General features: G+C 47.0%; 3 protein-coding genes across 10 annotated transcripts; 2 read left to right on the top strand and 1 right to left on the bottom strand.

The window, feature by feature from the left end:
- Positions 1 to 1,315: 1,315 nt before the first annotated feature.
- Positions 1,316 to 4,023, top strand: LOC127294446 (probable arabinosyltransferase ARAD1). The gene is made up of 2 exons (XM_051324262.1): positions 1,316 to 2,369; positions 3,216 to 4,023. The coding sequence occupies exons 1-2, from the start codon at positions 1,446 to 1,448 to the stop codon at positions 3,729 to 3,731; spliced, it is 1,440 nt and encodes a 479-aa protein (XP_051180222.1). The 5' UTR covers positions 1,316 to 1,445; the 3' UTR covers positions 3,732 to 4,023.
- A 1,600-nt stretch (positions 4,024 to 5,623) lies between these two features.
- Positions 5,624 to 10,945, bottom strand: LOC127294444 (uncharacterized). 8 transcript variants are annotated; one of them, XR_007846645.2, is made up of 7 exons: positions 10,603 to 10,945; positions 10,413 to 10,480; positions 10,111 to 10,321; positions 9,792 to 10,008; positions 9,337 to 9,496; positions 8,596 to 9,222; positions 5,624 to 8,475 (listed from the first exon to the last, which is right to left on the bottom strand). XR_007846645.2 is itself a non-coding variant. In XM_051324259.2 (4 exons), the coding sequence occupies exons 1-4, from the start codon at positions 10,847 to 10,849 to the stop codon at positions 9,875 to 9,877; spliced, it is 660 nt and encodes a 219-aa protein (XP_051180219.1). In that variant the 5' UTR covers positions 10,850 to 10,945; the 3' UTR covers positions 9,723 to 9,874. The 8 variants fall into 8 exon arrangements, 1 of the variants encoding a protein (XP_051180219.1); XR_007846644.2 differs by having other exon boundaries at positions 8,596 to 9,496; XR_007846646.2 differs by having other exon boundaries at positions 9,019 to 9,496.
- LOC127294445 (small ribosomal subunit protein uS9) lies at positions 6,874 to 7,558 on the top strand. The gene has a single exon (XM_051324261.2). The coding sequence runs from the start codon at positions 6,874 to 6,876 to the stop codon at positions 7,318 to 7,320; it is 447 nt and encodes a 148-aa protein (XP_051180221.1). The 3' UTR covers positions 7,321 to 7,558.
- Positions 10,946 to 14,877: the final 3,932 nt, after the last annotated feature.

Genomic DNA, 14,877 nt, shown 5'->3' with positions numbered 1-14,877 from the left:
CCACGGTGATTCGTGGTGGTGAAAGCAAGAAGGTTGTTACTCTTGGGTTCTTGGAACCCTAGACGGATTCTAGACCTTTGTGGCGATTTGTTGGGAGCCTCCAATTAAGTTGTGGAAGTGTGCCCCAACCTTTGTGTAAGGCCCGGTTTTCGGCTCGAAGGAAATCCCTTAGTGGAACCGTGACCTAGGCCTTTGTGGCGAGGGTCACCGGAGATTTAGGTGAGGCGCCTTCGTGGCGTTCGGTGTGTGGTGTGAGTACCGCATCTTGGGGTGAGGCCTTTGTGGCGTTGGTGTGCATCGAGCAACCACACCTCAAGGTGAGCCTCTTGTGGCGTTCGGGAGCACTAAGCAACCGCACCTCTCCACCGAAGATTAGCACTCGCAAGAGTGTGAACTCCGGGATAAATCATCGTCTCCCGCGTGCCTCGGTTATCTCTATACCCGAGCTCTTTACTTATGCACTTTACCTTGTGATAGCCATCGTGCTTGAAGTTATATATATCTTGCTATCACATACTTGCTTGTATTGCTTAGCATAAGTTGTTGGTGCACATAGGTGAACCATTGCTTAGAATAAGTTGTTGGTGCACATAGGTGAACAATAGTATATAGGCTTTGGGCTTGACAAAGTAAACGCTAGTTTTATTCCGCATTTGTTAAGCCCATCTCGTAAAAGTTTTAAATCGCCTATTCACCCCCCCCCTCTAGGCGACATCCGTGTCCTTTCATCGATGCAAACTCATCATTGTTTCCCGAGTTGAAGTTATCCGCCTGCTGGCACAAGGGCTGGTTGTTTGGCATGGTCGGCCAGATGAAGTCGGAGTCGCTACATTTTAGAGTGTCGGCGATGATGCTGGAATTAATGACAACCTCCAAGACGGCGAAACGGCGCGTGACCTTTGTGCGTGTGGTCAAGTCGGACGGATTACCCCTATGGTCGTGTTTTCGTGAAAACAATGTGTGCTTGTATAGGGTTTTCCCCGCTTTTCGGCTATTTATCGAGGTAACTCTATTTTTCATCATTTTTTACCTCCCTTCCGAATAAAAGTTGTTACATATTGAATTTTTTTAGCAGATCAAACTTTACAAATTAGTCGAAAACCAGTTTCAGAATTGACATGGAGAAGATTTGTCACTAGTCGCAGTCGCAGGTAGGCACGGCCAGCTGTTCCCTGTGGAAGGAAAAACAAAATGAAAAGAAAGAATTCGAGCTAGCTACTAGGCGAGAGTCCAGTAGTCCAGTAGTGGAAGGTCACGTTGTTTTCATGGGCCAGTCCAGAAAGCACACGAGTCGCTCCAGCTCACCCACCCACAACCAGAACCAACCAAACTCCCAGACCACGCAAAAAAACCCAACCTTTGCTTCCCCCTTCCGCTTCCTTCCCATCCCAGCCTCAGATCGACGATCCGCCATGCTCCCCCGTGCGCCGCCCCGGCCATGACCCATGGCGCCGCCCCGCGCCCGCGCCCTCCTCCTCCCGCTGGCCGCGGCCACCCTGCTCGTCGCCTCAACCATCTTCCTCTTCGCCGCCGCCGGCACCAGCCGCTGGCGCCCCGCCGACACCGGCCTCCCCGTCCCGGCAACACCCGCCGGCTTCTCGCCCGTGCCCGTGACTCTAAACGTGGCCTCCGCCACCAAAGGCCAAGAGCTCTCCTTCCTTGACGAGAACGGCCGCCCCGACGATCCCAGCTCCAGCTCCAGCTCGGCCTCTGCAACTGTAACTGGGAGATGCGACCCCCGCGACGCCGCAGTCAGGGTGTTCATGTACGACATGCCGCCCGAGTTCCACTTCGGGCTGCTCGGCTGGGCGCCGCCGTCCGGGGAGGCCGGCGCCGTCTGGCCCGACGTCAGCGCCGGCGCCGCCCCGCGCTACCCGGGCGGGCTCAACCAGCAGCACAGCGTCGAGTACTGGCTCACGCTCGACCTCCTCGCGCCCTCCTCGTGCGGCGCCGCCGTCAGGGTCGCCGACCACCGCGACGCCGACGTGGTCTTCGTGCCCTTCTTCGCGTCCCTCAGCTACAACCGCCACTCCAGGGCCGCGCCGCCCGAGAAGGTCAGCAGGGACAGGTCCCTGCAGGAGAAGCTCGTCAGGTACCTGGTGGCGCGGCCGGAGTGGAAGAGGTCGGGGGGCGCCGACCATGTCGTCGTCGCGCACCACCCCAACAGCTTGCTCCACGCCCGGCTGGCGCTCTTCCCGGCAATGTTCGTGCTCTCTGACTTCGGCAGGTACCACCCTAGGGTTGCCAGCTTGGAGAAGGATCTCATTGCGCCCTACAGACATATGGCCAAGACGTTTGTGAACGACACTACCGGGTTTGATGATCGGCCGACTCTGTTATACTTCCGGGGAGCCATTTACAGGAAGGAGGTAATAACTCTGCTTACTAATCTGGTTCTGCACACCGTAACGTAGCAATCTAGAACATATAACCTATGTCTGAGACGTCAATCATAATGTAGCAATTTGGTACTGCTTAAATTCTCATAGAGGCGTATTCGTCTGAGTAGGTTCAGCTGATGAAAGAGAGCTACTTCAAGAATTTTTGAGCTTTAGATCGAGAGATGTGGATTCTGAAAACTGCACAATAGCTAAGACTTAGTGTCTTAGTTACATAAGTTAGGAATGGGTGTAAAATTTCACACTGCACACAAGTATTTAGCTCAAAGTTGAACTAAAGACCGGTGGACACACTAATTTTATACCCATTCAAAGCTGCGCTAAGACTTCAGAATTCGAGCTTTGATGCGTTTAAATTAATTGCACAGGAAACTGCGAAAGTACTACTACAACAAATTGACATAATTTGAGCTCAGTTTGATGTCACCAACTACTACTAAACCATGTACCTTAAGCCCCAGATGTTGTTCCTGAACGCACATATACAAATTTGGTATCTTGGTGCAGTCTAAAACTTAGCCACCATCAAGGTGGCTCTGTTTATTACATCACGCTCTTTGTTAATTAACTGATAGCCAGCACCTTGGTTGAGAGGAATTACATGTACTTTGAGAATTTTTAGCCTTGTACATGAACCAAAACAGAAATTGTGCACCTTCTTTGGTAGATAGATGCATGTTCTTACTTAAAAGGCCGTGTATATCCATCATACATGTAGAAATGTGGAATATCATGTTGCAAGTTCTAGTTGCATTCTGTCTGCAATGAAAAAACCAGTTTTCATGAGATATAATATATTGCATCATCTTTTTGCAGGGAGGAAACATTCGGCAGGAACTGTATAATATGCTCAAAGATGAGAAGGATGTACTCTTTTCCTTTGGAAGTGTCCAGGACCATGGGGTCAGCAAAGCTAGCCAGGGAATGCACTCATCCAAGTTTTGCCTAAATATTGCTGGCGACACCCCTTCCTCCAATCGTCTATTTGACGCCATAGTAAGCCACTGTGTCCCTGTTATCATAAGTGATGACATTGAGCTCCCTTACGAGGATGTCCTAGATTATTCCAAGTTCTCCATCTTTGTTCGTTCGTCTGACGCCGTCAAAAAGGGTTACTTGATGAAACTGATTAAAGGTGTAGACAAGCGGCGATGGACAAGGATGTGGAAGAGGCTCAAAGAAGTGGATAAACATTTTGAGTACCAGTTCCCATCTCAGAAGGATGATGCGGTCCAGATGATCTGGCAAGCATTGGCTAGGAAGGTCCCTTCGATCCGGCTGAAGGCACATAGGTTTAGAAGATCTTCAAGATCTGAAAGAGGAAGCAAATAAACAGAAAGGAGGTGTATGTATCTTATTTTTAGGCTAACACAGCATTTCACTGATACCGACAGATCAGTTGCATATGTCATTGAGCTTATGAACAAAATCAGGCATACTGGTATAAAAAGGAAGATTGTAATCTAGAAGATTCAAGTTGAGTGTTACTTTTACTCTGGAACATGGACCGATAGGTCAGGATTCATCGGTCCAGCTGATTGTATGCTAGCAAGGCAAATGTTTTATTGCTTCTGTAACATGTATTTTGAAGTAAACTATAAAAAAGAGTGTTGTTAACTTGTTATGCTTTTTTTTGTCATACCGTGACCAGAATAATTGACCTCACATCAATCTCTGTTGCGTATTTCTTTGTCTCAACTCTCAAGAAGAATCCAGGATTCAAAATGGTGAATCAAAGCGTTTACCTTGATTTTACTTCAGGAATTAGGACATGTCATGCAACCACTCCAGAACTGTTGACTGATCCATTGACAATGTCGTCCCAAAATGAGGTAAAGAACCCAATGCAAACATATTTCACGCTTCTCTAAACGTATAACTGGAAGATTTAGAAGTCATGGAAGAAATCTATGGCAACACATTGTATCGTATAACAGCACCTCTTAACATGAAATTGTTAGGGAATGGACGGACAACTTATCAGGAAAGGAAATGAGCGATGCTATGCTGCTTCTGACCATACCGTGACCAAAATATTTGAGCGCATATCAAATATTTGACCTCATATCAATCTTTGTCGAATATTTCGAATAAAATGGTGAACCAAAATGTCTAACTTGATTTCATTTGAGAAATCACTATATGTCTGGCAACTACTACAATGTTTAAGAGACAGTACATAGAACCAGAAATCCCTTACTCCAAGTTTTAATAATCATGGAAAAAAATTAGGTGAAAACTGAATTTTTTTCCCCAATAAAGGATGCTTTATTAAAGTAATTTTTTTTAAACACATGGTAGCACCACATCACTTAAGATAAAATTGATTTAGAGACACTCCACAGGGTTAAGCTGAGCCGCAAGTATACAAGGACTTAGCAAACATACACAACTGTATTCCAATAAGCGACTTGATACAGTATTAGCAGGGTGCAATACAAGATAGCACTTGAATACTCAGCCTACATGCAGAAATTCAGAATTGCCTATATCTGTTTCACAGTCGGCAACCAACAGTTAGAAATAGAACTCCACGGCACAGCTTACCAAGAAATCTAGACAAATTGTCGGCTAATTCCATATTTTCTAACTCCAGCGTAGAGGCCATGCATCCAACTCAACATTCACCCATCCAGACTGGGACAGCATCAGCTTCTTGTTTCGCAAAGTGCAATCAAAGGGTCAACTTGCAGCATAACAATCACATTTCTGTCAAATTATCAAGCATCCACTTCAGATGACTTGCTACTCCGTATCAGGTAAAAGAGTTAACACCATGAAACAAACAGACTTACCATACACCATCAACTTAAATGAACTACATAAAAACACTTGCAACTTGACTATACCTTGGAACAAAGATCAACAGCTGAGGATTTGTCAGTCCAGTCGTATGCATGCTATCAAGCAACCGTTTATTGCTTCTGGTTAACATGTTTTTTCGAAGGAAATTGTAACCGAAGTAATTGACCTGATGTCAATTTCTGTTTTGTGTATTTCATGAATCGAGCTTAACATGGCGAACCAAAATGTTAATCTAGGTTTTACTGAGCAAATAAAACATGTGTGGGCGCTTAACAGACATTTCATGATCCAGCAAATAGAACTTGATCTCTAGGGTAGAATTTAAGAACACGACCATCCACTAAAAGTCAGAAGATCAATAACTATACTTCATACATTGAAACATTTAGTAGCACCACGTATCTTGAAATGAAATTGACTGTAGTATGGAAGGGCATTGTTCATATATAATTCAAAATGTTCAACCAAGGTGCAAGTATACATGGAGTTGGAAAACATATTAACAAACAACTTTTCATTGAGCGACTTGCTCCGATTATGACTAGGTTACAAGCAAGATACTCAGCCTACATACAGTAAATAATAATCCACTACATCCTTCTTCTGCTCCAGAGGAGCACGGCTTATCTATAAATCCAAATCTAGCCAAACTGTGGCCACGCATCCAGCTCAAACTTGACCCACGCAGCCTGGAACACCATCATCTTCCTGCTTCCCAGAGGCACCTTCCTTCTTCAAGAGTGCAAACGAAGTGTCAACCTGCAGCATAGAGATGATATTTCTGTCTTTCATAAATTCGTAAAATCATTAGCACCCTATTCAGATAGCTCGCTGTTCACACCAAGAAACAAGCAGATTAACATCCGACAGCAACTTAAAAATGAACTGGCAGCATAAAAAATCGCGGCAACAAGCAGTTGAACCAACAAAACAAACGTGCAGGATTTAAGAAAAAAAACCGACAGAAGTCAAGAAACCGATTACAATTTCCTCACGAAAACAATATGAAAGCCCAGACTCAACACAAGAGAACCGAACAAATAAAATCGACCCAAAAAAGAAAAAAAAACGAGAAGTTCCTGAATCTAGAAAGAACAAAGCAATGCTATCGAAAGGAAACGGAAAAAAAAAGCCGGATATTGGTGTTGTTGGTTGGGTGAGCCCGCGCGGCCATCATCGCGCGCGCGCTCCGACCGCAGGCAGTCTTCATCGCTCGCCGCCGGTGGCTACCGCGGACGCCACCGCCGCCACCCTCCCCTCCAACAGAGCGCGCCACCTTCCCGCAGGCCCTTGGGAGGACTGCGGTGGCGGCGCGGCTGAGGGGAGGAGCGACTCCGGCCGCCGCCGCGGCGCCGCCAGACGGGCTCGCTCGGATAAGATCAAGTAGTGTTCGGGTCGAAACCCTAGCTCCCTCCTCCTCCCACCACGTCCTCTTATCATCCGACTTCGAGAACCCACAGCCCACGAAAAGCCCATCCAGTTAAAGGCCGATCAGAAGCCCAATTAATCAGTCTCGGCCCATTAGAGACCCAATTAATCAGCCAGGCCAAAACCCTAACACCCTAGGCCATATAACCGCTCTCTCGTCCATTCGATCCTACTCTTCGCCGCCTCCCAAACCCCTCACCCGCGCCGCCGCGCTGCCCGCCGCCGCGCCACCGGAGCAGCCATGTCGGTCCTCTCCCGCCCGGCCCCGGGCACCGTGCAGTGCTTCGGCCGGAAGAAGACCGCGGTGGCCGTGGCCTACTGCAAGCCGGGCCGCGGGCTGATCAAGGTCGACGGCGTGCCCATCGAGCTCATCCGCCCGGAGATGCTGCGGCTCAAGGCCTTCGAGCCCATCATGCTCGCCGGCAGGTCCCGCTTCAAGGAGATCGACATGCGGATCCGCGTCCGCGGCGGGGGCCACACCAGCCAGATCTACTCCATCCGCCAGGCCATCGCCAAGTCGCTCGTTGCGTACTGCCAGAAGTACGTCGACGAGGCCACCAAGAAGGAGGTCAAGGACATCTTCGCCCGCTACGACCGCACCCTCCTCGTCGCCGACCCGCGCCGCTGCGAGCCCAAGAAGTTCGGGGGACGTGGTGCCCGCTCGCGCTTCCAGAAGTCGTACCGTTGAATTTTTTTTGGGTATGGTGGCGCCGTTGGTGCAATCCTCGACTGCCTATCTATCTACTATCGAGCAGTTTAGCCCATGTAGTTTCGCATCTTTTGGACAACAATGAATAGGATATGTGGTCTTCTCTAAGACTCGTGAGTTGCCTATGCAATATCGTTTTGCTTCGTGCTTAATTGGACGGATTATGTTATTTCAATATTATGTTAAAAGGATGAGACTGACTGTCCTGTTGAGTTTCCTTCATTGCCTCGACATGTTTCAACTTAATTATCACTAGTTGAATGATCTGTCGTTTCCTGGTCGAAAGAGTAGGTCTAGTTTCATTTCTTGCTTCAGTTTGCGTTTGAGGTTGAGCAATTATCCAACTATATGCTAGACTAGCGATATTACTTTTTGTAATGTACAATTTGACTGCCAAATGGTACTTTGCCAAGCCAAATATTTGTCAACAATCCAAACAATTGCCGATTGTTCTTTGTTTCCAAACGAAACGTAGCAGTTAGCTTCCCTCTTTGAGTGATCACTTGTTACCCAGTTGTATGTATTGTTTTACCTTTGCTGCTTAGATGGTATAGTCGACTCATAATTTACTTCATTCTATTTCTTTCCTCCACTGGTAATCATGCTAGAGCTCCTGCACGGTGCTATGATTCTTCTACAGAAGGTGATTCCCAAATATTTGTCAACAATCAAAACAATTGCCAAATCTTTTTTGTTTGCCAAATCGAACATAGCAGATATGGCTCTTAGCTTCCTCATTTGAGTGATTACTTGTTTACCATCTGTATGTACTGTCGTTATACCCTTGCCGCTTCAATGGTGTAGTTGAGTCATAATTTAGTTCACCTTCTTCCTTTCTTCTGTCCACTGTTAATCATGACAAGTATTCATAAATAGTTGTCACTGATCCAAACAGTAGCTTTTTTTGCAAAACAAAACATAGTAGTTATGGCTGTTAGCTTCCCTCTTCAACTGTCCACTTGCATTCCTGTTTATGTATTGTTATACCCTTGCTGCTTGGATGGTAATAGTCGACTCTAAAACTGTTCACTTGCATTCCTGTTGTACGTATTGCTATACTCTTGCTGCTTGGATGATTGAGGCCCTTTCTTCTTTCAACTGGTAATCATGTCAGCTCTTGCATGGTTCTATGATCTGTGTACAGAAGGTGATCGATTATTAGCAAATAAATTACTGCCCTACCCTGGTTTGGTGGTTCATTTCAACTGTATGCAGCTTGTGCCATTGCTGTTGTTTTCAGTAAAGCAGTTGTACCTGGATAAGCTTAGCTGCACAGCATATTGTTGTGTCTCTTTGGCAACTGATGGGCATATGCTAATGCAGTCGATATCTTAGTGTACGACGGGTGATGTGTTACACTAGTTTATGGGTCAAACTGCTAGACAGCGTTATTTCGAGCATGTGACAGGAGCCCCAGAAGAAATAGAATTAGATGTGCTGATATTTTGAGGTTATATGTTTATTTGGTCAAGCATTTAGACCATACATTCTTTTGCTTTTGTATTGCGCCTGCTATTTCTTGTGGATAACAGTTCGCTTGTTCAGTGTGCTTCAAAAAGAAGAAGTCTGGGATAGTCAAGTTTCGGTTTTGACTTGCATTTATGACTTGAGCGAAACCTTATGAATATGCTTGCTGTACACTACAAGTACAATACAATTCTGCAATGCCGTAGTTACCTTATATTTGGGCCATCAAGTTTACTCCTTTCTAGCTACAGATATACATTTTCCCTCTTTATGTGTTCACCTGTTTTCCTGTTGTATGTATTGTTGTACCCGTACTGATTAGATGTATAGTCGACTCGTAATTTATGCCCTCTTCTTCCTTTCTCCTGTTGACTGGTGATCATGTGAGAGCTCCTGCATGGTTGTATGATCTGTCTGCAGAAGGTGATCGTGATTAACATAATAAGTTGATGCCTTTCCCAGCTTTGCTGGTTCACTGCAACTTGATTAGCTAATCCTTTGGTGTTGCTTTCAGTAAAGCAGTTATACCTAGATTAGCTTAGCTCCGCAGCATTTTGTTGGTTCTCTTTGGCAATTCTTGGGCATATACTAATGCAGTCAACATCTTAGTGCATGAGGCGACTATGTGTTGCGCTAGTTTCTGGGACAAACTGCATGGCAACGTCTTTTTGAGCATGTGATAGGAGCCCTGCAAGAAATAGAGAGGTTATGTTTATTTCGTCAACCTTTTGTTTTTGTATTGTGCTTGGCATTTCTTAGGAAGAAAGTTTGCTCATTAGACAACGAGCTTCTGTTTTGATGTTCTATTCTGGCATTGGATCTTCATGCATCATGCAGAATATAAACCCAATCAGTGCACTTCGAAGTGAGAAGTCTGGGGCGGTCAGGTTTCGGTTTTGTCCTGCGTTTGTGACTTGAGCAAAACCTGATGAATATGCTTGCTTCTACAAGTACAATATACAAGTTTGCAATGCCTCAGTTACCTTTTATTTGGGACATCAACGTTCCTCCTTTCTAGCTACAAGACATACATCTTCCACTCTTATTTGGGATGTAGGGTTGTAGCTTAGCTTGTTTCTTCAGTTACGCTTGCTAGCACCTCATTGTTTACTTCCTGTTCGTCATTTTCTCCAGTCTCGTCTGGGGCAGGCACTTGGAAGAGTGCCTTTCTCGCACGAAACATTGCTAGGTGAATGTCACCTGCGAGACACAACAAAGCATCGATCAAGACCACCTAGAAGTCAAAGAATGCTGCTACTAGTATATGATCTTGAGGGATACGTGAACTGAGGTTAGTAGTACCGAAGATGAGGAGGCTCCCAGAGTTGACGGCCACGGGGAACCCTGGCACCAGCTTCCTCTCGTTGATGTAGGTGCCGTTGGTGCTGTTCATGTCTGTCACCACCAGGCTCCCGTCCTTCTTCTTCTCCAGCCGAGCGTGCACGCCGGAAACCGTGGCGACGGGGATGACGATGTCAGCGCTCTCTGGAACCCTGCCCACGGTCACCACCTCCTGGGAAGATAGAGAGCCATCACATTGTCAGGGGTAAACAACATCGACAGTGGCTTCTCTGCTGAGGACGGCATTTGTCGCGAGCACGTACAGAAGAGGTGATCTCGATCGGACCGCGGCGCTCGACGCGGTAGCCGATGTGTTTCCAGTCGCCGTCACCTGAAAAATTAATCAAAGTCAATTGCTGGCCAGATGAATGAAACACTTGAATGCGAGCAGGCATATCGGTTCATTCGCGTCTAAACTCTAAAGAAAGAAACTGAGAGACTGGGCTGGCAAACCTGCGGGCTCGAGAAGCCATCCTTCCGTCGACGTGCTGCCGGCGGTGGCGGCGGAGCACCTCAAGGACAAGCCCCTGCTGCTTGTGCTGGCGAGGTAGACTGGCTGCCGCTCTGCGCCGGTGGAGTAGCTGCTACTTCGGTAGGGAGGAGGCCGAGCTGACGCCGGGGAGCAGCGGAGAAGGGTCGGCGACCTCCTGGCACCAGAGAGCGACAGCAAGGGGGAGGAGGTAGCGGCTGCCGCTTCCATTTGCGACGAGCAGCAGCAGTCAGGGATGGATGGATAAAATTCGTGTGTTGCTCAGGCAGAGAGTGGGACGATCATCACTGGAGGAGATAGGAGAGGATCCTGATTGCGATGGATGGGTAGGTGCATGACCTCCTCGCTTTTCTTTGTGGCTGTGGTTAACTTCTTCTGTTTTCTTCTAGCTCTTCCTCGCAGCCGAAAATCCTACTCGTCGATCGTAAATCTTTGATGTGCAAGCATTAAAAGAAAACTAACAAAATATTTTTTGTTACAATTTTCGTGGCGTTGAGCAAGAAATTTCTTCCATATGTGTGTTGTTTAGAGCATCTCCACCGCGTCTTCAGTCCCCCAAACCGCGCTGATTGAAATAAGCGTTTGGGGGCGATTGTTTTGTTCGTGCCGCCTTTGGGGGACGTCGCTTCCCAGCCGCGTCCCCCAAACGCCGCCCCCAAACATTTAAAATACTTCTTTTTAACACAAAACTATTTATCAAATATAGCATATGAATAAAAATGTTTGCGAGGATTGTTTTCAAATTAAATTACAACAAACAATAAAACAAGTAAACAAATATAATAAATAGAGGTAGATGCTACATCAAGGTGCCACGGTATTTCCTTTGATCCTCCACAAATGCTCAACGAGATCAGCTTGAAGTTGCTCATGCACATTGCTGTCACGGATCTCTGCGTGCATGGCGAGAAAATCAGCAAAATCTGCAGGCAACTCATGATCAACCTCCGCAAGAGGGCCTTCACACTCATAGGGACCAACATGTGACCTAGCATTATTCTTACGGTCATCCTCGATGATCATGTTGTGCATGATCACAAAAGCCTGCATCACCTCCCACATTTGGTCGTGAGACCAGCTTAGAGCAGGGTACCGAACAATGGCAAATTATGCTTGAAGCACACCAAATGCCCGCTTGACATCCTTCCTGCAAGCCTCCTGTCGCGTAGCAAAGTGAGAATTCTTCAGACCTGATGGATTCGAGATTGTTTTGACAAAAGTGGCCCATTTTGGATATATACCATCGGCTAGATAATAGTCTTTGGTATATTCGTGGACATTTATCTCATAGTTGCATGGTGGAGCATGCCCTTCCACTAGTCTGCTGAACACCGGAGACTGCTGCAACACGTTGATGTCATTGTGTGATCCCGCCATGCCAAAGAAAGAATGCCAAATCCACAGGTCATAATCTGCCACAGCTTCAAGCACCACACTGCAATATCCATGACGGCCTTTGTATATACCTTGGCAAGCAAACGGGCAGTTCTTCCATGCCAGTGCATGCAATCGATGCTTCCAAGCATTCCAGGAAATCCTCTGGCAGCATTTTGTGCCATGATCCTTGCAGTCTCTTCCTTAGTTGGCCCTCTCAAATAGTATTTGCCAAACTTTCCCACCACAGCTCGGCAAAACTTGTACATGCACTCAATGGCAGTAGACTCACTCATGCGAAGGTAGTCGTCCTGTGTATCGGCAGGTGAAAGAACATTTCATGATCTCTGAGTTTTGTGTGTTTGTTAACAACACCGGTGACAATTTAACCGTGTGCTAAGTGGTTTACAGTTTAGGAAAAGATATCACAGGAAAATCTCGACTCACTCAAAAAGGAAGAAAAGAAGGAGGAACCTGAGTTCTGGTCCAGCCGGCACCGCCGGCAACACCAGGCCGGCACTCGCTGTGTGTACCCAAGACTGCCGGCGTGTCCAGCCGGATCGCTGGTGTGTACCTCCCAAGATCGCTGGCGTTCTGCCCAGATCGCCGGCCAGCCCGTTAGTCAGCTGTTTCGAATTTGTGGCCGGTGACTGCCGCAGACCGCCGGCGATTCATCTCCAACGGGCAGAAAGTCGGGGGTATAAATACCCCCTTCACCTACCTTGGAAGGTTGCTCAAACCCTAAGAACTTCATCCTCCATTGCTGAGCCACCAAGAACACCAAAATCGCGCATCTCCTCCCTCAACCACCCAAATCACTTGTGCTTTGGAGAATCGAAGGAGAAGACCCCGATCTACATCCTCACCGAAGCGTTCTTCATTTCCCCCTCTTATGCTTGAGGGCCCCCTTGCTAGTGTTCCTCTTTGGATCCCTAGTTGTTGTTGTTGATGTATGCTTGTTGATTTGTTGTGTTGTTACAGATTTGGGAGCCTCCAATTTGGTTGTGGATGTGTGCCCCAAGAACTTTGTAAAGGCCCGGTTTCCGCCTCGAGGAAATCCCTTAGTGGAAGTGGGCTAGGCCTTCGTGGCGTTGCTCACAGGAGATCTGAGTGAAGCCTTCGTGGCTGTTGGTTTGGCTTGCGTAGCAACCACACTCCTCCAAACGTAGACGTACCTTTTTGCAAAGGAAGGGAACTACGGGAATCATCTCCGTGTCATCGCGTGCTCCACTCTCGGTTACCTCTATCCCACTCTATCTCTTATATATTGCGTAGCTATATCTTGCCTAGTTGATAACCTTGTCATATAGGTAAATTCACTTAGTTGCATATCTAGAGAATTTACCTTTTGTGTCAAGCCTAAATTGAAAAAGAAATAAAAATTGGTTAGCACCTATTCACCCCCCCTCTAGGTGCGGCATACGATCCTTTCAATTGGTATCAGAGCCTCGGCTCTTATTTCGGGCTTAACCGCCTAAGAGTATGCCGGACGAGGAGTCCTCGGAAGGGGCCGCCAAGATGGTCTCCGTGGAAGACTTCAATTCGTTGAAGTCCTCCATGGAAGCCCAAATGGAAAGCATGAAAAAGATGATTGCCGAGCTTTTGGCTCCGGCCCTTCCCAAGGCTCCTAGTGTAGAGGTTAAAGACACGGGTGCGTTAAATGAGGGAGAGGCTTCGGACTTACCCTCATCTACCAAACCCGTGGAAGGTGATAACTTAAACACTATCAAATCCCCCATTGCATCTCCCAAGGGAACTAGTGAAAGTGAGAGCTACAATCGGGTACCTCCACCTTTCCAATCACCCGATATACCGGTTCCCCATCCCCATTTGAACATTCGGGGCGACCCACCTAAGTTTTCTATTGAAAATTTCGATACTTGGCGATTTGAGTTCCGCTCTCATGTTTGTAGTGCCTCCAATGAATTATGGAGAAACATCATGGAGGGCTTCAAGCCATACAACCCCGACAAGTTGACTAGAAGAGAAGCGGTTGATAGTCAACTCAACGTCACCGCCTTGCACATGATTCAAACTAGTGTGGGGACAAAGGAATTGCATCGTGTCCGGAACTACACCACCGCCAAGGAAGCTTGGGATGGTTTGACCTCGAGTTGCATTGGAAGTGAGAGCACAAGGAGGAACAAGTATAATGCTCTCAAGAATAAAGCCGAAGGGTTCATGAGGCTACCGGATGAAGATCATGAAGACATGTATGGAAGACTTCTCACCGTTGTCGATGCCTTCCGGCTTGTTGGTGCCACCCACATCAATGATTCTTGGATCAAGGAGAAGTACATTGAATGCATGATGCCATTTGTACCCATTGATGTCAAGACTCTTGTGGGAAGGGAATGCTATTCCTCTCTCACCTCTCAACAAGTCGTGCACGAGTTGCAAGCTCTCAAGGTGCTTGAGGAAACATCTCATGATTCTCGCAATCGTGCTATTGGGATGGCAAAAGGTTCCAACCTTGCCTTGGTGGTCAACTCCGTTGAAGAAGTGATTCCTCAAGAATCTTATAGGGCATCTTGGAGTATGACCTATCCGGAAGATTTGCAATGTCACTACCATGATCACATGGCCTTCCATGCAAAATCCTTTTGGGTTGATCCCTCCAAGGCCAAGGAAGACAACATCAAGAGGAACAACAAAAATGGGTTCACTAGCTTTGGTCCAAAGACAAGATCATGCTACAATTGTGATGACAAGCGCCACTTCATTGCCGAATGCCCCTATGAGAATAGAGAGCTTCATAATGGGAGGCTCATTCCCAAGGACAAGAGCAAAGACTCAAAGGGCAAATATTCAAAGCCCCTCAACAAGAAGTTCTACAACAACAAGACCAAGAAGGGCAAGAGGCC

Source organism: Lolium perenne, chromosome 4, assembly GCF_019359855.2.
Source record: "Lolium perenne isolate Kyuss_39 chromosome 4, Kyuss_2.0, whole genome shotgun sequence".
In the NCBI taxonomy this organism is placed as follows: Eukaryota; Viridiplantae; Streptophyta; class Magnoliopsida; order Poales; family Poaceae; genus Lolium; species Lolium perenne.
The sequence above is the reverse complement of the archived record's forward strand: the minus strand, read 5'-3'. Positions and strand labels throughout refer to the sequence as shown.